The sequence below is a fragment of the Cyanistes caeruleus genome, chromosome 11 (assembly GCF_971803275.1).
Source record: "Cyanistes caeruleus chromosome 11, bCyaCae1.hap1.1, whole genome shotgun sequence".
NCBI lineage: Eukaryota > Metazoa > Chordata > Aves > Passeriformes > Paridae > Cyanistes > Cyanistes caeruleus.
In genome coordinates, this window is record NC_141711.1 from 10,309,616 (window position 1) to 10,331,874 (window position 22,259).

Consider the following 22,259-nt stretch of genomic DNA (forward strand, 5'->3'; position numbering starts at 1 on the left):
GGTGAGGACTGCAGCAGCAGCTGAGGGGCCAGTGGGGAAAGCAAAGCATCAGACTGCCAGTTCCAGTTTGAGGGGCTGCATTAGAGGATATGTATGTATGTATTTTAATAGCTTGAGCTTAGTGCTTTACTTTGTAAAGCTTTAATAGTTCAAATTTGGCACTGGCTTGAGCAGTCTTGGCAAGTAGCTCCTCCTGCCTCAACACCATGTTTGCTCCTGCGTGCTGCATTGTCCCCACTGCCTCAGGTCCTCTCTGGAGCTTGGTGCTTTTGCTGCTCTTGTGAATCAGGTAAGCTGCTGGGGATACCCCAGCCCTCTACAGGATCCAGAACATGGGGAACTCCTTCTGCTTTTCTCTTAATAACACAGATTTGCCTCTGCTTCCTCCAGGTCTGCAAGAGACCTCAGACTGGAGCCAGTGGCTGGTGCAAGGGACCCCAGTCACACTCTTCCATCCAGCATCAAATCCCAGTGCCCAATGCATGGGTGCTTCTCTGCGTGCTTGCAGCAAAGCCCTGGCACTGGCATGTCCCTTCACTGGGGGATTTCTGGGCAGAACTCAGCTTAATCTGGTTGTCACTTGACAGAGGACAGGGATGGGAACACATAATGGATGCCATCTGTTTCCTCCTTGTGGGACTCAGCTGCGCCAAGGTGACCGATGCTGCACCTTGCCTGTGCTGGGCTTTGGGCTCCCCCCCTTGCAGGAGGCACTGGGGCTCAGAGGTGATGGGGGGAAATGAAGAGGGTACAGCAAGATGTGCTGCTCTCCAGGGCACCCTTTGGTGGGCAGGCAAACATCAGCCTCGTGCGTGAGCACTTAGTGCAGGAGACGCACTTAAGACTTAAAATTGCTTCCAGCCTCGAGAGAAATGATATAACCAAAGGAAATGGTTTCAATAAAAGGGGATTTTTTTCTCCTTTTTTTTAAGGGCAGTGAGAGGCTAGTTATGTGGCTGCTCAGCCTGTTTACTCTTTCCTCTTTTTTTCTTTGTGCAAATGAGATAGGGCCTTTGCTAACACAGCTTACATGTAACCCTGGAGCACAGCTTGGATGGGCATTCCTGTAACTCCACCTGAACTTGCTCCTCTAAGAAAGCACCCCCAGCCCTTCCAGTGAGTGGGCAGCACTGCTCTGTCCCCTGGCACTAGCTGCCCCAGCCATCCCAGCAGGGCCAAAAGCCCCTGAGTTGCCCACACATCCTCCCCCTTCCCTCCCCTTAAAAGCAGAAAATTGATGCTTAAATACCTGCAGGCTCCTCAGCTTCTAAGAATTTTCAGTACATCGCATCAGGCCCTACCTGGTTTCCTGCTCCCTGTGGTGTTGTGTTGGAGTAATTTGGTCAGGGAGGAGATTTGGGGAAGGGGTTGTTTGCCTCCCTTTTCCTCCACAAGTTTCAGTTTCAGAGCAAACTTGTGTGGGTAGCAGAGGCCAGACAGGGTGGGGACATTTCATAGTGGTGTGTGTCTTCAATTGAACCCAACAGGGAAGTCACTGGCAGCAGTGGGCCTGGCTTCTCTGTGCCAGTGTGTGTGTCATTACTGTGCCAGCTTTTCACTGGGCTGGACCCACCCTGCCAGAGTCACCAGCACCTCAGTTTCAGCCAACAGTGACTTTTATTTGTATTTAGTCCTCACAGCTCCCAAAAAAGCCATAGCCTTAAAAAAGGAAGAGGTGGAAGAAGAGAGCTTCTTTCTTGCTGCTCTTTAGTCCTTGGCTGCTGATCTGCCCCTCTGGGCTCAGTGCTGGTCCTGGACTGATAAACCCACCCAATGCTGTGAGATGCTTGTGGATTGATTTCCTTGTTGTAAACTTTAGTGGGAATAAAGGAAAATGTGGAGTGTTAGCAGACATGCAGGTGGGAACAGGGTTTTGTTTTCAGGGATAGCCAAATAATTTATTTTTCTCCCCACACTGCTTCCACTCACAGCCTCCATCCTAACACAGTAATTTTCCAGAAACTCTCTGTGAGATGGAGCTTCCTTACCAAAGTGCCAGCCAGCAAACACAGTAAATCTGTAAAGCCTCCTTCAAGGGAGACACTGCTTCCAAGACATACTTGAGCACACTTTTTTTTCCTTCTCTTCCATGAATGTCTATTTAATCCTCCAACTGGTAAACAACCCAATCTGTGGTGCACAGGAAAGTCTGGAAGGAAATCTCCTGATCACTGAAGCTCTGTTTTGTTCCACTGGAAGGAGAAACTCAACAGCTTCACATGGGCCATGAGGATGGGGCCAGCAGCTCCACAGCATGGAAAATCAACAGCACAGGCAGAGTGCCCACCACACTTGGAAGGCTGGAGCTGCAGGAGGCACTTGGAGGAAGGGGCTGGCTCTTCATTAACTCCTGAGCCATGCTGGACTGTGGCAAACTCAACAATGCAGCAAGGGAATGTTGCTCTCTTTTATGCTTGGAGGTACATGAGTATTTAAATAATAAATGGGATGGTGCACAGACACACATAAGTAGACATACATAAGCCAAATGTCTATTAAGTATTATAGCCATATACAAAAGTAACTACTCAATATAAAATACACAGACTGACCCAGCAGTAATTCTATTATACATTATAACAAAATCATTATTCTCCTTGTACATTTGTGCACACATGAATGTACCAAAGTGAGGCTGTTCTTGTTTTTTGTGTCCTTGGTGCTCTGAGAGCTCCTCAGCAGCTCCCAAGCCTTGAGCCAGACTCCAGGACTCCAGGACTTCAGGATCAACCAGACTCATTTAGAGTCCCTTGTCCCCAAGCTCTGCAGCCTGAGGCCAGGATGGGAACCTTTCAGGGGGCTGGGGACACATTACCACCACAGCTGTCTCTTCAGGGAGGCTGGACTGGCACCTTCTGCTGGTCACATTCCCTGCCCAGGGAGGAGTGCTCGGACAGGGCTGAGGGCATGATGCCCTGCCCTGCTCCTGGGGGGCAGACCCCAGCATCCCCTTGTTGTTCATGCCCTTGCTGAACATCAGCCACTGACACATTCCCACTTCCAAGTGGTGGAGAAAACCAAATCCGGTTACATTTCAGACATGGCCCAGGCCTCCTTGATATTTTCTCCTCTGAAAAGGAAAAGGGACGCAGTGAAACAGTTTAAAAAGCCCAACCAAGCAGGAGTCCTCAGAGATATTGTTCCCAGCGCCCGTACAGGGAATTACACCGCCTGTAGTTGGGATCATCGGTCACACGGGGTCCTCCTAGCTCCGTCCTGCTCCCGTCCTCCAGCGCTTTCCGTCGGATTGGGGAGGGTCGGACCGTGCCTGCGGCGAGGGCGGCGGCTGCCCAGAGCCGGGCCTGGCCCTGCAGCATCCCTGCCCTGCAGCATCCCTGACCCCACAGCATCCCTGACCCGCAGCATCCCTGACCTGCAGCATCCCTGCCCCGCAGCATCCCTGCCCTGCAGCATCCCTGACCCGCAGCATCCCTGCCCTGCAGCATCCCTGCCCTGCAGCATCCTGACCTGCAGCATCCTGACCCGCAGCATCCTGACCTGCAGCATCCCTGCCCTGCAGCATCCCTGACCCGCAGCATCCTGACCTGCAGCATCCCTGACCCGCAGCATCCTGACCTGCAGCATCCCTGACCCGCAGCATCCCTGCCCTGCAGCATCCCTGCCCTGCAGCATCCCTGACCCGCAGCATCCCTGCCCTGCAGCATCCCTGCCCTGCAGCATCCCTGACCCGCAGCATCCCTGCCCTGCAGCATCCTGCCCTGCAGCATCCCTGCCCTGCAGCATCCCTGACCTGCAGCATCCTGCCCTGCAGCATCCCTGACCCACAGCATCCCTGCCCTGCAGCATCCTGACCTGCAGCATCCCTGCCCTGCAGCATCCCTGCCCCGCAAAATCCCTGACCCCACAGCATCCCTGCCCTGCAGCATCCTGACCTGCAGCATCCCTGCCCTGCAGCATCCCTGCCCTGCAGCATCCCTGACCCCACAGCATCCCTGCCCTGCAGCATCCCTGCCCCGCAGCATCCCTGACCCGCAGCATCCCTGCCCTGCAGCATCCCTGCCCTGCAGCATCCCTGCCCCGCAAAATCCCTGACCCCACAGCATCCCTGCCCTGCAGCATCCCGACTCCAGAGTTGGCCCCAGAGCATCCTGGTGCCAGGGATTTGACTTTGGCATGTGCTGTCCTGGAAAGCTCCAGCCCTGGTTGAAGGTGTTAGCTTCAGAAATACATAGTGCCTCTTCTCTGTTTGCATGGTTAGGTTTACCTTTGGAAAGCTTTGGATTTTGGCAGAGAGGAAGCCAAGGGTATGACCTACATGGTTTGGATTGTGGATGTTGGGATTTTATAGAATCAGCACAAAGGTGGGTATTTCTAAAGGTCATACATGACCCAGAACACACCTCTACAGGGTAGTGCCTTCAGAAGCTCACAGCCAAGGCTGCAGGGCTGCGTTTGGTCCATTTGTGCGTGGCTGGGCTGTTGACTGGGTCGGTGGGTCAGGTCTGATGGGGATGCCAGGACAGGCTGCCAATCAAACAGCCATTCACAGCTGGGACCACCTCCCCATTGCCACTGTTGCAGGAAAGATTAGAAACCACCTGGCTGAAGAACAAAACCCTGAGGTTTCTATTTCCTCACTTTCACACCAAAGAAAGCCCAAAGCAGCTCCCAGCCAGCCAGATATTGTCTAAACACCCACAGACAGCACAGCTGGGAGTGAGTATATCTGTCCTTGCCACTCATTGTGCCATCAGCACTTTACAGATACCAGCAGGGAACAGTATTTAGGAAAAATAAAAACAAACAACCATCCAAAAATCCATCCCTTTATGACCCTGTATCTGACCCCAAATTATGATTCATGACCAAAAGCGATGAAAAGATGTTGCAGTGATTTGAACAATGATTTTTCCAGGCAAAGGCAGCTCTAAGCAGGGAACACGAGACTCCTGAGAAAGCAGGAGGAATGCACTCCAAGCCTGAACGCTGCAGATGAAATTTGTTGCATCATATAATCTGTTTTTGTGCTTTGTGTTTCAGCTAGACAGGGAGATACCAAGATAGCATGAGAAAGGCCATTTCTTCAAGATCTCTAGTGCAGATTGGGAGAATCAGTCACACTTCCAGGATCACCAGCAGCTCCATTTACTTTTCTTTTTCATTGCTTTGCTGAAGCCAATCTCCAATGGAGCAAGCAAGGAGGGAGTGTCAGCATATAGATGCCAGTCAGAGGCAGAGAGGGAAAAGGTTAAGATATAACAGCTGAAAGTTGTTAGATGGAAACACCATTTTTTTGCAGATACTGAGAGCGCTGTGGTTTTATAAAACCTCCCATTATATTGCACTAATAAGTCAAGTGTTTGCAGCCGAGCCAGCAGACACACTCTACAGCATCTATTACCAGTGTGTTTATTTACAAAGGCAGCCAGCAAGCCAAGGCCAAACAGAAAAGAGGAAAGACTGAAATATGGACTGGTTTTAATTTAAAATCCTAGGGCTCGGTTTGTCATTTTCTTTTGTGTTTCACCGCCTCCTCCGTTTTTTCTTCAAGGAATGATTATCCAAAGGCAACCAGGCAAAGGATTGTTTCCCTCTAGGTGTCTCTCTCCCCGTTTTTATCCTCAAGTTTTTCTCACACACAGGGACACACAGAGGGACACAAACACATACACACACAGATTTTTCAGTCCAGTCCAACATTATCTCTCCATTACCACAGCAACCTTGCACATCCCAGCCCTGTGCTTCCCCAAAGACTCTATAACTTTTATAGAGGGGCTGCACCCAGGAGCAGCCCATGCTTTCATGGAAAGAGAAGCCAGTGCTGCCAGCAGGGCCATGGGCAGGACACTGTGGATGATGTGATTTCATCAGAGCCGACACCTTCACCCATGCTGTCTGTATGGCTTTACAACTTTATCACCTGCTTTTAAAAAATGGGAGGTGTGTGGCCTGGATTTAATGGATTTGACCAGAAATCCAGAGACATGCATACACAGGCACTGAGTGCTCTGCTGTGGCAGTTCAGGGGAAAGCACTGAGGACCTGCTGCAAGCCTTTCCTCTCTGTCTTTGGAGTATTTTTGCACCCCAACTGAGAACATGTGGAAGGAGAGGAACAAAAAATCCCTGCAGGGATAAAAATATGGTCAGAGTAACACACCTCTGTGTGTTACATCCCCCTCAGTAGGGGATGGCGTGGGAAGCGGGACGAGGACAGAGAACAAGAGAAAAAGAAAAAGTTTGGGCAATTTTAAATAAAATGAAAAAAATACATTAAATTATTGCTTTATTTCTGATTCTATGCAAGTCTCTGATACACTCCACTCTGACTCCTGAGACTCCATGTCTGCCCCCAAACAGTCCAGTATGGAGGAGAAAGACCTGAAGGGATCCTGCCCGAAAAAGGAGCCTTCCCAAGATTTGGATCTACAGAGGAGTCTCTTAGTTCATAGAAAGTCCCTAACCAAGGCAAGAAGTGTCCAGTCCCACCACCATTCCCTGTAGATACTGAAGGCTGGGAGGGAAAGGGAAGGAAAAGCTCCAGCCCCAGTGTTTTGAGAAGTGTTCTTCCTCCAGGTCATGCATGAACAAGGCATCAGGAGGTGGAGCAGACCCTAATAAAAGGGCACAGGGAAGAAGTCACCCAAGAGATGAGCACAAAGTAGGAGGAGGGGAACTGTGGCAAGGTGAGAGTTATCCAGCTCTCCCTCACCTCATCCCCGGCAGCCCCTGCCTCATCGGATGCGGAGGTATGAGGGGATGGAGTAATTGAATAGCAAGTAGTCCATTTTGTATAAATTAAAGAGTCTCCTTTGGTAGAAGGGGCTAATGTCCTGGAAGAACTGGGCTGTCATGTCGTCTGTCGTCCTGGTGGTCTTGGATGAAGCCGGGAACTTGACGCTCGCGTCGGCCCCCACCAGCTGCAGGATGTAGTTGGCATCTTCGGCCAAGGTCTCATACTTGCCCACCACGTCGTAGTGGATGATGCAGGGGTGGCAGAGCGAGTGCACCCGCTCCCAGTGCTCGTTGAAAGGCTCCTCCTGCTGCGTCCGTGGATCCAGCAGGTAGTACACGAACTCCTCAAAGCGCACGTCGTCCCCGCGCTCCAGGGCCCGCTCGCTGGGCTCCTGCCGGTGCCGCCGGATGATCTTGGTCCCGTAGCGCTTGTGGAAGGCCGTGTTGTAGCTGAGAGTGAACTTGTTGCGGTAGGCCGAGACCAGGCGCTCGAAGGGCTCCCGCACGAAGACGAACTTGAGGTAGCTGCGCAGGCGGTAGTTGATCTCGGGAACGCTGTACTCGGAGAGGGTGCGCAGGTTGGAGGGGACGTGGGCCTCATGGGCGGGGATTCCCAGTGGGTCCTGGTACTTGCCTTGCCCCGTCAGGACCATCATCACCCGCTTCCAGTTAGTGCAGGCCACTTTGGGCACGTAGCAGTAGAGCAGCCCGTGCGTGTCATCCACCACCAAGTGCCGCAAGTCATCCGGCTGCAGGAGACGCCGCTTGCGGGTGTAACGGCTGCAGACGTTGCTCAACATCTCCCTTCTCTGCTGGTGAACCGCCTGCAGGGACGACTGCTCAAACTGGGGAGGAAAAAACCCAACAGAGATGGTCACCGGCTTGCCCGAGCTGACTGTGGCCTACACACAACACTTGGCCCACAGTTGTCCCCACTGCTTCCCCTTTACTGGGTTGGTCAGTCACCCACGTGGGATTTTGGAGACAGCACTCACTTTGAACCCAGCTGGATTTGGTGCACTTAATCCTTGGATAGGCTGGCATCAAAAGAAAGGACAAAATGTGATGAGGAGAAAAATTGAAGGGGGTGAGTGAAGAACAGGCAGAGCAGAGAGAGTCAGTAACAGCAGTTTTTAAAAGCAGACACACACACTGGGCCAATGCGCTCTCCCTCACACCAGTGCGGGGGGATGCGTGCCCCAGGGACAGAAGCACAGCTTGTTTGCTGGCACAGGGCCCTGCACAGCTCCTGCTGCTATGGGGCATCGCTGCCCTGCACTGACACCCACAGACGTGTGCCTGCTGGGAACCCCCAGCCAAGGGCAGAAACGCGGCACACACATTCGGGCATGCTGCACAGAAACGGCCTGGGTGTCCTGCCAAGGAAAGGCAAATGGAAATGGTCTCTAATGCTGATGATCAAACCCTGGTGAGCAGGGGAGGAGCTGGAGATGAGGTGGGGTGGCAGGTATGATGGAGAGGAGCAAGGAGCTGAGTAGGTGGTGATGGAGCCCTTCCTGGGGGCTTTGGGTTCCTTCTCCTGAGGGACTTTTTCCACACAGCCCAGTCCAACGCCTCAACTCTGGTCAGATTCCTTTCACTGCAGGGACAAGGAACATGGTTCTTTAACCCTTCTGACCATCACATCAAGAACTGGCAGCTGCTGCACTGGCTTACCAGAAGCCCAGAGTCCCTTAAACCCTGACCCAGATGAAACCCCCTTTCAGATCTGGGGACATGACCTTTCATGTCATGGTTTTTGTCAGAAATCCCAAAATGTCATTAGAACATCTGGGGCAGGAAACCATTTCCAGGAAGTCAGAAGGGGAACGTCCCCTCCTCCTCCTGCCCACCATGTCCCTGTTTTGCTCACAAGGGTTGGGAAATTTCATGTTCCTCATTGCTGGGAACATCCAACAGCCTCATCTGGAAACGGCATCACCAAGCAGCCGCTAACCCAGGGTGGCCCTGACCCCACAGGGCTGTGGCTTTAATGCCATGCAGAGGCCACCATCTCCCAACATCACGGTGGCTCCCACTTTGGGGCTGTAAAGACAATCCTCCCAGCGTCAGAGGGCACCACAGCAAACACCTCTGCAGTTGCACAGATGTGGCAACCTCCAGATGAAGGGCAAGGGCAGGCCTTGCTGCCTACATGGCTGCTGAGAGCTGTCACTGCCCAGGCCTGCTAAAGGACACCCTTTGCCAGGCTTCAGGTGCTCCCTCACTGCTCCCTGGGGGCCAGTGAGGTGTTTCCAGGGGCAATTATAAGGGCTTGTAAAGCTCCTGCCAGGAGATGGGATACTAAGACAAACTGTCCATCCTGTGGATGATCCAGCAGACCTGTCATCTTCAGAGAGACACGAACATCTGAGCAAACTGCTCCTTCTGCAAGGCATGGATCACACTCAGACTCCTTTGGATCTTGTTTCCACAAAAGAAATAACCTAGTCCAAGTCACCTTACCAACCAGTTTCTCCAGGAACCTGCATGGGCAGGAGTCTGAGACGAGGACAGGAGAAAGTATCCTATCCTTACTCCTTCCAACAGGAACATGATAAGGGAAAATGCAAAAATGAAGGAAATTCAGGTGAACAGATGCTAACTGCCAGCAAGGTATGACTCTGACATTGTTGGCTACTAGGCTACAAAGAAAATACAGCACCTATGGAGGTGATAACCACAGCTGAAGAAGCATTCTCATGCTGCCTTGCAACACAGCCAAACCTTTCAGTAGCAATTTCTTTTGTTTGGAGCCTCCCCGTCAGCTTTTAGAATTGGAAAACCTTTTTGCAAGGGTTTAGAAAAAGAAGCATTTTAATAATGTGATTTTTTCAGGTGTTTTTCCCTGCACTGGCGTAATTCAAAACTATTGGACCAGAGAGACAGACAGACAGACACTGTCTGCAGGCATGGCAACAAATAAATGGGACTACTTTTCAGCAGCCACCCACTGGAATAAATGCATGTCTTGCAGTTATTTCAGACCAAAATTGCTCCCTTCATTTCCTTCTCTTTAAAAGCCAGGGAAATTAAGTATCACTTTTAAGGAAATAACACCATGACATTCCAGCAGCGTCAGGGTTTGCTGGCATCACGGCCAAGGGAGTCCATATTTGCCATTTTTCAGAGAGCAAACGTACTTTGGTTGCTTACAGACATCAGAGCATCAACCTAGACAATAACACAAAGCAACACATATGGAAAGATCTGACTCTGGCTGCATTGGGCACTGCCCACGGGCAGTGGGGAGGCAGCAGGGATGGCAGCCCACTGAGGGACCACCAGCATCGCCCTCTGCTCTTGGGGCTGCAACAGCTGCCAGCCCCATGGACAGGGGAGGTGCAGGGCACATTTGGTGGCTGGGGCATGTGGCATGGCACCCGTTGGAGGGTGGCTTCCCACAGAGCTTCCTGCAGGGAAGTTGTGGGTGAAGATCCCTCTGCAAAGGCAAGTGTGGCTGAATGAGGGGAAAACTGCCCAGAGGGAAATGCAGCAGAAAGAAACAAAACTCTTTTTACGGCTCTGACCACGTGTCCTGCTGTGAAGGACAAGCAGGACACCTTCCCTGATTCCTGCACAGGGAGGGACCCACTAAGCCCACCTGGAGGGGAGTGATTCTTTGCCCAAGCTGTGCCTGGTTGCTCATTTCTCAGCAGGAATAGCTGTCACAGCTCAGAGTGATGGAGAGGCCCGAGATGTTCCAGGATTATAAATCCCCCATGGCTGAGTCCAGTTATATCTATGTAAACATATATATGTGCACATACCTATGTGCATGCATAGATATGTAGCAGCTAGCACAGAAACATCTGTCATTTATTAGCTCAAAAAGGGCAGCAATGCCCTTGCCCTGCTATGATGGCCCAGATCTGGCTCTGAAATGTTCAGATGGCAAAGTCTCCAAGGTTTGCCTGGCTAGGGCTCAGACCACTAGTAATTAAAATGTTTGCCCAAGTACCAGCAAGGGTCATAAGCAGTTTTTATCAAGTTACTCCTCCCTGCAGTGTGGTATTGTCTTTTAGACACATCCAGAGGTTCAGCTGCAAGGATCCTGGGAGTGGCTGGACCTGGCACAGTGTCCCACACACCAGAGGAGGGGAAGAAAGGGTCGGAACTCAGTGCTCCACTCGATCTTCATCCCAGCACTTCTCTGTCCCTGTCCCCTTACCTGGTCGCTCTCATACAGGGCCTGGAGTGGGCTGCGACCAGCCTTGCCTTGCCAGGTGGATCTCATCTCTTCAGAGGCTGAAAAAGGAGTGAGGAAAATCAGAGGGGTTGGAAGGGTTTGCTTCCCTCACCTTCTCTTGAGATACCCAAGATGGGATAAGACAACCTCTCCCAAGAAGAGACAAACCCATTTTGCACTGGAAGTGCTTCTCAAGCAATGCTCTTCCCTCCCCTTTACTTTATAACAAAATCTGCAGTTAGGACTCTAAAGGTTCAGACCTATTTTTTAACTAAAAAAACACCGTAAATAAAGGTAACAGTTACAATTCCCAGAGCTCCTAGGAAAAGTTTGATCCATATGCTTTTGGGAAATGCCACTTTGTCCAGGCTGTATGCTCAAGGGAATGACCCAGAGGAGAGAGGACCCTGACCAGCATTGCCACAGCCCTGTGAGGGGTGAGATAGCCTCTGTGCTTGGCAGAGATAGGGGCAGATCCAGCACTGGCAGCTCTGTGCTGAGCTCCCACAGGCTCGGAGTTTGCACTTCCAGGCTCAGAGACACAGACAGGAGCACACAAATTGGTCACGTGCTTTGTCTGACTGGTAAATCAATTGAAGTTCTTATTTGCTATTTGTATTTTTTTTTTCTTCCCTTCTAAACCAGCAGCCTCTCCTCTGGTGTTGGAAGCTGAAGACAGCAGCCCAGGCAGTCCTTGCCCCCTCCCTGCCCTGCAGATCAGCTGTTTTGTTTTCGAGGTCCATTTGCAGCAGCACCAAACCCAAGGCTGGATGTGGCACCAGAAACCCAATCAGTGACAGCTGCTCAAGTTCTCATGCTAATAAATTATTTGGGGATGCAACCACCTTCCAGGCTAGGAAGCATCTGCTTCAGCTGCCATTCCTCAGCCCCTGAGGTCCCCTCAGGGACCTGTTTCCAGCAGAGTGGAGACAAACCGTGTGGCCTGGATATCCCAAAGCCAACGCATGGAGCCAGCCATGGCAGGGGCACAGGCTCTCACTTGCAGCAACTTCAAGCAGCTCTCCCACCACTCACCCAGCCTCTGCTTCCTGGCTCTGACTCTCTCCATTGGCAGAGGATGCCACGACAGTTTCCACATGACAAGGTTTGTAACCATGGGGGCTGTGCAGCCCTGGAGTTGGCTTCCACAGAAGGAATCACACCACGAGTTTTAAAATGGGGAACTGTGTTTTTTCTGAAGGGGAAGATAGGACACATTGTTCAGGAGACTGTGGCCTGGGAGGCTCTTCCAGTCCTCCAAGTTCCTGGAAAAAGCATCTGCCACAAGAGATTTCTGGCAATGTGAAGGTTTCTAACAGAAGCTTTTCGCATGACAGTTTGGGGCTCTGGATCTGTTCATTCACTGACCGTCACCAAACAACCCCAAATTTGTTATACGTGTCCCAGGCGTCTGTTCAACCAAAATAACCAGAAGGAAAAATCCAGATCCTGAGTTCATTTTAACATGCTTGTATTTTGCTTAAATGAAAACTGCTCCAAAGCACAAAGTCACCAGGGTCTCAGCTAAACATTATTCATTCCTGGAGCTGCAGTTAGGAGGAAATGACTGCCTGACCTCACCAGATTTCATCAGCAGTGCCTGTACGCTTGCGCGTCTGTGGGAAGTGACACATCCTGCAGCACTGGATTGATCAAGATGTGGCTCAACAAGAAGGTACACTTTCTTCCTCAATCCTCTACATCAGTTACCCCACAGGAGGGTGAAATAGCATCTGTGCCAGTGGGAGATAAGCAGAAAATCCAACATGCAGTGCTGGGCTGAGATGCTCATCCCAGAGGAGCCCCGTTTCACACTTCCAGGTTCAGCCCTCTGCAAATGACAGGGAACGAGACTGACCTTGAAAACTTGACTCACTGCAGCTCACATCTGCAAACAGAGAGCATTAAACCTGAGCCCCTTTCCCCTCTGGGGCTGATAAACTCCTGTTGGATGTAGGTTTGTGACCCCGCTGAGGGCTGCCAGCAGTGCCTTGCAGCAGACACTGCTCCTATATTTAGTAAAACAACGTGGAGGCGTTTGTTTTTTGTGATTAACACGTGCATCAGCCAGAACCTTTCTCACCGGGACAGAAGCAAACCCCAGGTGGTTCAGGCTGACATAAGGCTGTTAGAAATGCAAATAGCTCATGCTGGTGCTGCACAGGGCAGCGTGGAAATGGCCCAGGGAAAGGCTTCGGTGCCTGTTGCAGCGTCAGGTCATGGCCCCAGAGGAACACTGGCTTGGCAGGAGGCTCTCCGGGCTCAACAAAAGGCAAATCTGCAGTAAAGAGGGGAAGGAGCAAAGGTCAGGCAGGTCACAGCCATGCTCTGACCTCTTCAGTCCTCTTTTCTTCAGAGGGACCAGCCTGGCCAGTGGCTGCTGCACTTTGCAGGGCGCTTGCCAACAGTCCCAGCAGAAACGCTGCAAAATAGATTTCCTCCAGCCCTTCCCCAGCACAAGATCTGGCAGAGAACAAGGCATTTTCTCTGGATAGCAGCAAACCCCCTGGGATCCCTGCTATGCTCTTGCTGTACAGAGTTCCAGAAAAAATGGGGAAGACATAAAAAAAAATGGAAAAAAAATATCCCTGCCAGGCTGCTCCCGTGCAGCTGGAGGAGGCCAGGAGTGCTGAGCTGGCAGGGGAAGACACCGGCACTCGGCACTGGCTGCATCCTGACGGCTCCAAAGCGATGACACCATCCCTGCCCCAGGCGCTGCCAAACCCTTCACAGCAAGGCCTGGCCTGGCAGCAGGTTTTGGTTTTTACACGGCTCCATTGCAGGAAGTCTCTCTGCTCAGAAATTGTCTGCACGGCATCCCGAGGAGAAAAGCAGCCGGGATCCTGGCTGGGCCACGATGTGACTTCTGGAGCCAGGGTGGAGCCCTGTGGCAGATGCAGCTGTGGCCCTGCACACCTCCATGAGGCACCGTGCAGGAGCAGGGCAGCATCCGCCGTGTCCCATGGGATGGAGTGTCCATGCTCCATAAGGCTGGTCAGGGAGGCTGCAGGTGTGTGAACAGAGACAAGTCCAGGCTGTCTGTGCCCAAAGCATCCCCAAAACATCTGGGATCACCTGGCTCTCACAATGGTAAGCAGGCCAGGGCTGCTGCAAGCCGCTTGAGCCAGCAGCAGGCTGGAGACAGTGATTTAATGGAGTCCACCCCACCAAGATCAGCTTTGGACACCCGACACAGCCCTGCCCCATGAGCCCAGGCTGTGGCCACCCCCTGTTCACCAGCCCCAGCACCTGCAGCATCACTGCTCACACACTCCTGTCCCAGCCCTCCCTGTTGCCTGATGGCTGGAATTTACACATCCCTATTATTCCACTCATTCATGCTGAGAGCAAGAGCAAACCATTCCCTGTACCATTGGTTTACCAATCTCTGGAATACTCCTGGGACTCCCAAAAAGTTTGAGAAGGCCAAGGAATACTAAAATAAATGACAGTGTTGAGGAGGGAGTATCATGTGAGTGAATTAATGGTTTGTGTTGCAATTTGGCACCATGGCCCTGAGTACAGCAGGATATTCCACCATGGAGGAGCTGCCAAGTCCTTCAAATCTTGGTTTTTCTCCTGACTTTATAGCTTGTTACTGAGGTTCCCAAATTCCACCACATGCAGTGGTAATCCCTGGAAATTTAGCATTGCCACAATTGCATCTGAAAGCCGGGACATCACTTAGCCAAGGCATATCAACTTTCTAAAGAGGAAAAAACACTTGGCAACTGCAGGATCACTATTTGGGTGAGAAGTATCAACACAGTGCATGCCTGTGATCCAAATCTGAAGTGTTTTTCACTCACACAGGCAGAAGGAAGTACCACATTTGTTCTCTGAATCTTTGAACAATGAGGCAAGGGAATAGGAGTGATGTGGAGCAGGAGACCAAAACCACTGTGCTAAGGCAGAGACACTGACCAGAAATCACTGGATAAGATGAGCCTGAAAGGAAGCTCAGGCACATTTTTGAGTCTTCTGTGCTACAAGGATTTCAGGCTTTCTTTTGCAGCTTAAGAAGATATCACACTTCCTCCTTTCTTTCCTCCTGTACCCCAGATTTCAGTGCTGTCCCATCACAGCTGAAGCTTCTCTCTCACAGTGTGACATCAACACCGCAGCAGGACCTGGGGCTTCAGTGTCTTGCCAGCTGTCCTTGGAAAAGGGAACAGACTTTAAAGCTGTGAATATTTAGGTGTACTAGATGATTGCAAAGACAGCCAGACATGTGTGAGGTGAGGGAAAGACTGGATCATACCTATTCCAGACTTCTGGAAGCAGCAGTGAAAGAATATGCTGTTTTGGCTGCAGAGACCCTTAAAAAGGGAGGGAGGTTCTCTGCAACCACAACAGCAAATCCAGTGCGTGAATTGAGGAGTTTGGCTTAGAGACAGGATTCAGGCAGCAACAAGCCTGCTAGGCTGACATCAGCATTACCCAGGCTTTAGAAAACAGTCTGGAGAAAAGAAAGCAATTAAAAGATGTGGGTGCAACTGGATAATAAATAACTAAGAATGAAAATCAACATGGCACTTACCAGACACAGCTCATAGACATGCAAACTTGTCTGTAAATAAAATAAGCTGTTGCTGTAGATCAAGCCTATGTGGTAGATCCTCACCCAGATACACACAGTGCATGAGAGACAACACAGGGAACAAGGACTTCAGACAGAGAGGATGAAGTTTATTCAGTGAACTGTGAAGGTCACAAGCAACAAGAAAGCAGGTGGCACTTAAATGAGAAATACTGGGCAGAGGGCAGGTTTCTAGAAAAATACCTCCCAGATTAGCTTTGGGATTAATACTTGGACAAGGAGTTGCCATAAAAACAGAAAGATACTGATGATGGCCAAAGACTTGAGAAAGGATGCCATGGCAGGGAAAGACAAACACCAACAGGGAAACTGAAGTTCATCCTGGATGAGGGGAGTGAAATTTAACAGGATTTAATTTCACAATATTGGAATTCAGCAGTTTCTGCTACTTTGCTGCTGGAAGTGGCAGGAGGTCCCAGATACATTAGTTCTGGGCCATCAGCTGCCAGTGTGATAGTCATAAAAAAAGGTAAATGAAGCCCTGAAACAAATCAGGTGAGATATCTGCCATCACAGCAAAAACCAGCATTATCCATATGCTATTATCCACAGCATTGGTGACTGTCATCTGCAGCACTGACAGCTCTGCTCTCCTGGGACCAAGGCAGACCCAGAGCTGCTGAGAAGGGCTGCCAGGTGATCCCAGGACTTGCTGTGCCATGGGAGGTGCCAGGGGCTGGATGTGGGAATGGGCTGAGCTGGGATGTGATCACCCCCTGGGAACAGACCAGCAGAGAGGGATGGCAGGTGTTTCACATGCAGGACATCTTCACACCCACTTGCTCAGGTGCCAGATAGGAAGAGGTTTGGAAACCCCAGATCAGTGGGAGTGAGTGGCTGGGATGCAACAGGAGGAACCCCAACTCATTTTGGGCTTGAGGATGAAGCTGTCAGATATTTTCCAGGCTTTCCAGATATTATCCTGCAGCCACAAGAAGTCAAAAACTCCACATGTGATCTCCAAAATGAAACATTGGAGAGGGTTAACACCTGGAGGAGATCCAGTGGTCTCCAGCCAAGGGAAGTGAAGAGACAGCACATGTACTTGCACATGAGCAGGCACCCCAGAGGCCCTGAGGAGCTAATCCTGACCCCACCACTGCCTCCCTGCTGCCGTCTCACAGCCCCAGCTTTGCTTCCTGTTGTGTCTGTGCAAAACCTAAAAAAAGAGGAAAAAAATAATTGTGGTGCCTGAAATGATCAGTGTAAATTACAGCCTGCAAATGCCAGCAGGGCAGTGGGAGAGGTGCTCCTTTGTTCCCTAGGAAAGCTCTGCTCTCAGGGCAGACCCTCTTGGAAGGAAATGCTCTTCCTCACACCAAAGAAGAAGTTCTGAAATTAAAGGTGATATTTTCAATGGTATCTGATTTGAACAAAGGAGAAAGGACTGGTGACAGGAGCTGTCTGCTTGGCACACATGGCATGTGTGCAGCTGAACTGATGGGAGAAGGAAGAAAATACAGTGGGAAACAAATAACTGTACTACCAGAAGGGTGAACAACAACCAGAGCTCTGCAGTGTACAGGGGTTAGCACTTGGTTTAAGTCAGTCACTGGAAGAGCCAGAGATTTGGACCTGGATCTCTTTGTGGGCACAGCAATGAGCTTCTCCAGACCTTGCTGACTCCTCTCCAGGACCTGCCAGGGGCAATCAATGAGTGCTTCAGCCTCAGCAGTCACGGCTCACACACCCCTGACCACAAAGATGCCACTCCACAAAGACAGGCTCCTCACTACTGAAATAAAGCACCCAAGAGACACAGAGGAGGATCCTGCCATAGAATTTCTGAGAGGATATTGTAACTGTGCCAGTCAAAGCCAAACCCCAACTGCAGCCACTGGCTGTTAAATCTGTCCAATTTTAGATTTTAACATCCAAACAGAACACACACAAAAAAAAAAAGGGGAAAAGAAAGTAAAAAAGAAAATAGAGCTTGGCAGCAGCAGTGATGGATACAGACAGTTCTTGCAGTCTGAGCTCAGCTTTCCCTCCTGGTTTGATAGCAAAGACTGAGACATGCAGCTGGACACACAGACTGCATGAGGATGCATGAACACATGGAGGCCAAGAAATCCCACATGGAAGCACCAGTTGAACCCCTGGCAGTGTTCAGTGGTCCATGTGAAAAGCCCTGACTGGAAGGATCAGAGCTCTAGGGTCAAAAAGTGTTCTCTCCAGAAAGCAGTTTAATTCTAGGAAGCTCTGGCTTTTATGCTTGGGCTCCTACTGGTGGAAAACACGTTTCCTTAATTTCTGTCTAAGCACAAAGGTTGATTGTTGTTTGTTGCTTTCGTTTGGTTTTAAATACAGATATTTTTCAAAACTACGGTGATGTGAGAATCCAACACCAGGATCCCACAGCGAACTCCAGACTCATTTACTGCCTTAATGTTGTGGAAGGCAGTGACCTCTCTTTGATGGACAAGATGATAAAATAAGTGACCATTTGCTTTCTCGCATCCTACTCTTGGCTGAAGAACAATGTGGCAGTTCTGGTGTTCACAGAGCTAAGGGAGGACCTTTGGGAATTATTTTTTATTTTACTTCTTACTGAAAGGTTTTGATTTGGGAATGGGAATTTTTTGGCTCCAAAAGCAAAACAAATTTTTGGCTTCAAATAGGCAATCAAATCTCCTTGGATTCTTGTGACTGCTCATTTTTACTGCATCTAGAAAATCAAGGATATAGACAACAGAGACTTAATTAAAAAGCTTAGGAAAAGAAATCTAATAGAGCCACATGACTGATTTGCTTAAATGCATCCTTCATCTTTGTGAATTCAGACACAATCACCTCTGCTGGGGAACTGCAAGTGGAAGGAGGTGAAAGTGCCAGGGCCCATCCAGATGTCTGTACCCAGAACACTCAGAGGGAGTGGGCAGCATCCATGCCCCATTCTGGTACGTAACAGGCAGCAGAGCACATACACAAGAAATAATTTTGGGGAGAGAGAACATGTCACAGCAATACTCAGACAAGCACAAGCAATGGCAAAAAAGCAACCAGCCCCATAGCAAATTACCAGAAGAGATGATTTCTGGTCTTTTCCCTGGGTGTCCCAGGCACAACAGCTCTCCCCAAGGAGAGCTCAGGTATCAGCAGTCTGCACCTTGCACAGGTTCCACGTGGCAGAGAACAGATCCCTGTGGAGCAAAGGCTGTACCTGACCTCTTTTGTTCATCCTGGGGCTGTGCCAGCGAGTGGTGAGCAGGAGTGATGGAGGGGAGCTGGCATCAACTCTGAGACTCTGTAACTCTAATATTTACAAAACAAACAAGCATTTCTTGTTCCAGACCAACTTCCTCTGTAGCTCAGGAAATGCACCCGTGGCCCTTCCCACCGTTGCTTCTCTTTTCATGGTGCTTTTCCCCAGTTATGCCTTGTTCAGCCTGTTCTGCCTCATGACAATGTCCTCTTGCAGAGGCTCAGCACTGACACAGGTAACAGGTTGCCAGCTGACACAGACCCATGCAGTGTGGTCACAGGCAGACCCACCACCGGCCTCTTCCAGTGTTTTCCTTGCTGATGAACAAGCCAGTGATGTATTACCCAAGTAATTCCTGACAGCCTGCCCTTGGCTCTGTGGGCCAAGCCTTGGGAAGGGCTGGCTGCTCTGCATGTCTCTCTGCTGAGGTACAGGCGGCAGAGAGTCTGTTGGAGACGTCTGTCTCAGCTCACTTGATCGGGAACGGGAATAATTCTCCATCAGACCTTCCCCTGCCAGCTCCCCTCCTGCTCCCTACAGCAGACTGACAGCCTGCAGCATCCTGGGGAGCAGCAGAACCTTCCCCATGCTTGCTCCAGAGCATTTTCAGACATTAGAGCAGAGCCAAGGGCCAGGATTGTTGTATCCCTGCAAGGGTCCTGGAGCAGGTCCTTCCCAGACAGCCCAGCCAGGCTAATGTAGCATATGAGAAGGGCAGGACCTTTGTGATTCTGCCTTCCTGAGCAGATCAGCAGGCAGACACATCCCTGTGCCCTGCAAAGCCATCAGATGATTCAGTGGCATTCCTCCATGTCACCAGTTGAGCCACAACCCTCAGGCACTGGCATGGCACCAGGAAGCTCAGCTGTCCCTCTGAAACCACTGGGTGAGTGTCTTTCACCAGCGCTGCACCCTAACTCTCAGGCTCAGAAATCACCTCAAATAGCTTGGTTTTGGGCCATACAATTCTATTTTGAAGCATAGCCAGCGTCTAGATGTTGTCAGCCTGGATATCCCCATGGCAAAGGGGCTCCATTTGGTGGCTCCTGACTTAATGATATTTCATTTAGCAGAAATTAAACCAAGTGACTTGAACTTGGCTGGATCAGACAGAACTGAGTCCCAGCAGTACAGGGAAGCTTGAATGGTTATCTCAGGCTTTCTTTCTTTCCAGAGCTTCACATTTTCTCCCATCCCCCCTAGTCCTCTCGAAACAGCCAAACCAAGAAATTAAACCCCACCACCTCCCCTCACCTCCCAGCACTTGGAAACAGAGATATACTGGGAGGAGGTTACCCACAACACCAAGGGATAAACCACAAGGAGAGCAGCTCAGGGCAAACCTGAGCAGGGCAAGACAGGACGTGCACATGAGTAGGTTTACACAGAGAACAGCCCACGCACAAGGAGCTGCAGCAGGGGGTGAAAAATCTTCTCTCCAATCAGCCCGGATGGGTGAACCCACATATGTGTGCATATGTGACAGGGTAGTTTTGCATCTCCACAGGCACTGGGATCACACAGAAGTGATGTTTTAGCCACAGTGATAAAGTACCATTTTGGGCAAGATGAGGGGTAGAGTGTTGCTCTATTGGGAACGGCGAGAAGCACGACACGGACTCTCTTGTGCATTGAACAGGAGAGCGAGGTTTATTACCTCAGATCTTCGTTTATAGACCGATAAGTGAAAGTACAGGAAGGTAAAACTCTTATTGGTTAGTGAACTAACACATCACCACCATTGGTCAGTGGGGTTCACCACCCCTCCACTTTCTCTTGCAAGAAAACAAGAAACTGACAAACAGCACCTGCAGAGCTGTCTTCTATCTCTGAGGATTGTTTTAATTCCTCCTTATGATTTCCCAGGCCACTTTCTCAGGCAAGACTGAGAAAGTTATGTGGCCTGCTTTTCCACAGGCACTGTGCTCCCTGCTTTTGCTCGTCTTTAGCATCCATAGTAGGGTGCAGAAGAGGGATGGAGGCTGAACAATGGTCCATCTTCTTCCTCTTCTCCAGTACCTGGCTATAACACAGCACATTCCTGTGGAGCCAAGGGAGGGCCCCTATCAGTCTCTATCACACAGACCTTCCTGCCCAGAAATCTCCCCTTTTTGCACAAATGACTCTTCTTTTCTTAGGAAGCTACTTAAGGCAAACTCCACGCAGTCATAGATGGCTCCCGAGGGGTGATGTGGCACCCCATCCCCAGGCCCCATTTTCATCCCATGTCTCTGCTGCTGAAGCACCCACAGGCACTGAACTGAGGTGACACAGCTCACTTCTGGGAGGCACAGCAGTACAAACCTCTCAGCCAAGAGGGAAAGAAGCATTTTCCAAACTCCTTCCACCAAATGCATAAGCCCAAGGGAAAAACCCTTCTGCAGCATTTTCTGCCCCAAACCACACAGTTCCTACACACACACAGACAGATATGAAGGTACTGGGGATCCCTGGGCCTCACCATAACCAGGTGTACATAGGCAAGATATCCAAGATTGCTTCCTTTGGGAAGGAGATGGAAGGAGGTGTCACCCCCTAAAAATAATACTCTGTTTTCAGCAACCACCCCCTTGCAATCTTACTTTCCAGAGTGCCAGGGCTGTGTGGCACAACTGGGTGGTAATGGCAGCCAGGCTGCCTGGCACTGACAGCCTTCCTCCAGCCAAGAAACACTGCAAAGAGGGGACAATGAGTCACTGTTTTACATGGGATAACTCCATGGACTGCACTGTCTTTAACAGGAAAAGTCATTCACTCCTCCTGGGATGTGGCCTGACGGCTGGAATGCAGTAGTCCACAGACAACAGAGGGACAAGGGGTGTGCTGCCTTCAGGAAATGTTAATGAGGGTGTGGAAGCAGGTTCTAAGCTATTCTCTCTGGGAAGTGATGGATGGGAAGAGCCATGCAGAGGGATGAGTACATGTCCTGTTCTCATTCCAGCCAGACAGGGAACAGCCAGGCCTGCCAGAAGCAGCAGTGGTTATGCTGAATGTCTGGGGGTGGAAACACACAGCCTCAGGGAACTGAAGTGGGACCAAAAATCCAAGCACACCTGCCTCCACTTGTGCCCAAGATCCCTGATATCTGCATACAGTCATCTGCAGGCAGCATCCCTGTAAATGGGGCTCGTGGGACTGGAGTGCCTCTGGCATGCTGCGCTGGGTGATGGAGAGGCAGCAGAGCAAATTACTCACAGTGCAGACTCACAGAAATCTGAGGGCTGACAGGCATAGGGACAGCACAGAAGCCCCACATTAAATGCACTGACAGGTTTCCAGCCTGCAAGAAGCAGATGCATGCTCCCTGCTTCCTCAGTCTGGGGTTGCAGTGCCCCATGCTCACGATTGTCACCTACCCACAATCATTTCCATGCTCAGTGACTCATGCCAGCTGCAATAAAACCACAGACAGCAAACACAGGGCAGGGGCCAGCAGCATAAGGTGCCACTGGCCTCAAGTGCCACCAGACTTCAGGTTTCTTCATCTGGATCCAGTTCAAGACAGACACATTGACATTCATTGGAAAATGCCTCCTCAGCCCATCCTCTCAAGCACTGTGGCAGCCT

General features: G+C 50.6%; 1 protein-coding gene across 1 annotated transcript in view; it reads right to left on the reverse strand.

Moving 5' to 3' along the window:
* Nucleotides 1-5,354: 5,354 nt before the first annotated feature.
* The window catches only part of CHST13 (carbohydrate sulfotransferase 13), a 29,643-nt gene continuing 12,738 nt past the window's right edge, over nucleotides 5,355-22,259 (reverse strand). The window contains exons 2-3 of the mRNA XM_086846934.1: nucleotides 10,870-10,946; nucleotides 5,355-7,543 (exon numbers count right to left, since the gene is read on the reverse strand). Coding sequence (XP_086703060.1) covers nucleotides 6,698-7,543; nucleotides 10,870-10,946 — 923 coding nt within the window. The 3' untranslated portion in view covers nucleotides 5,355-6,697. The remainder of the gene's footprint in view (nucleotides 7,544-10,869; nucleotides 10,947-22,259) is intronic.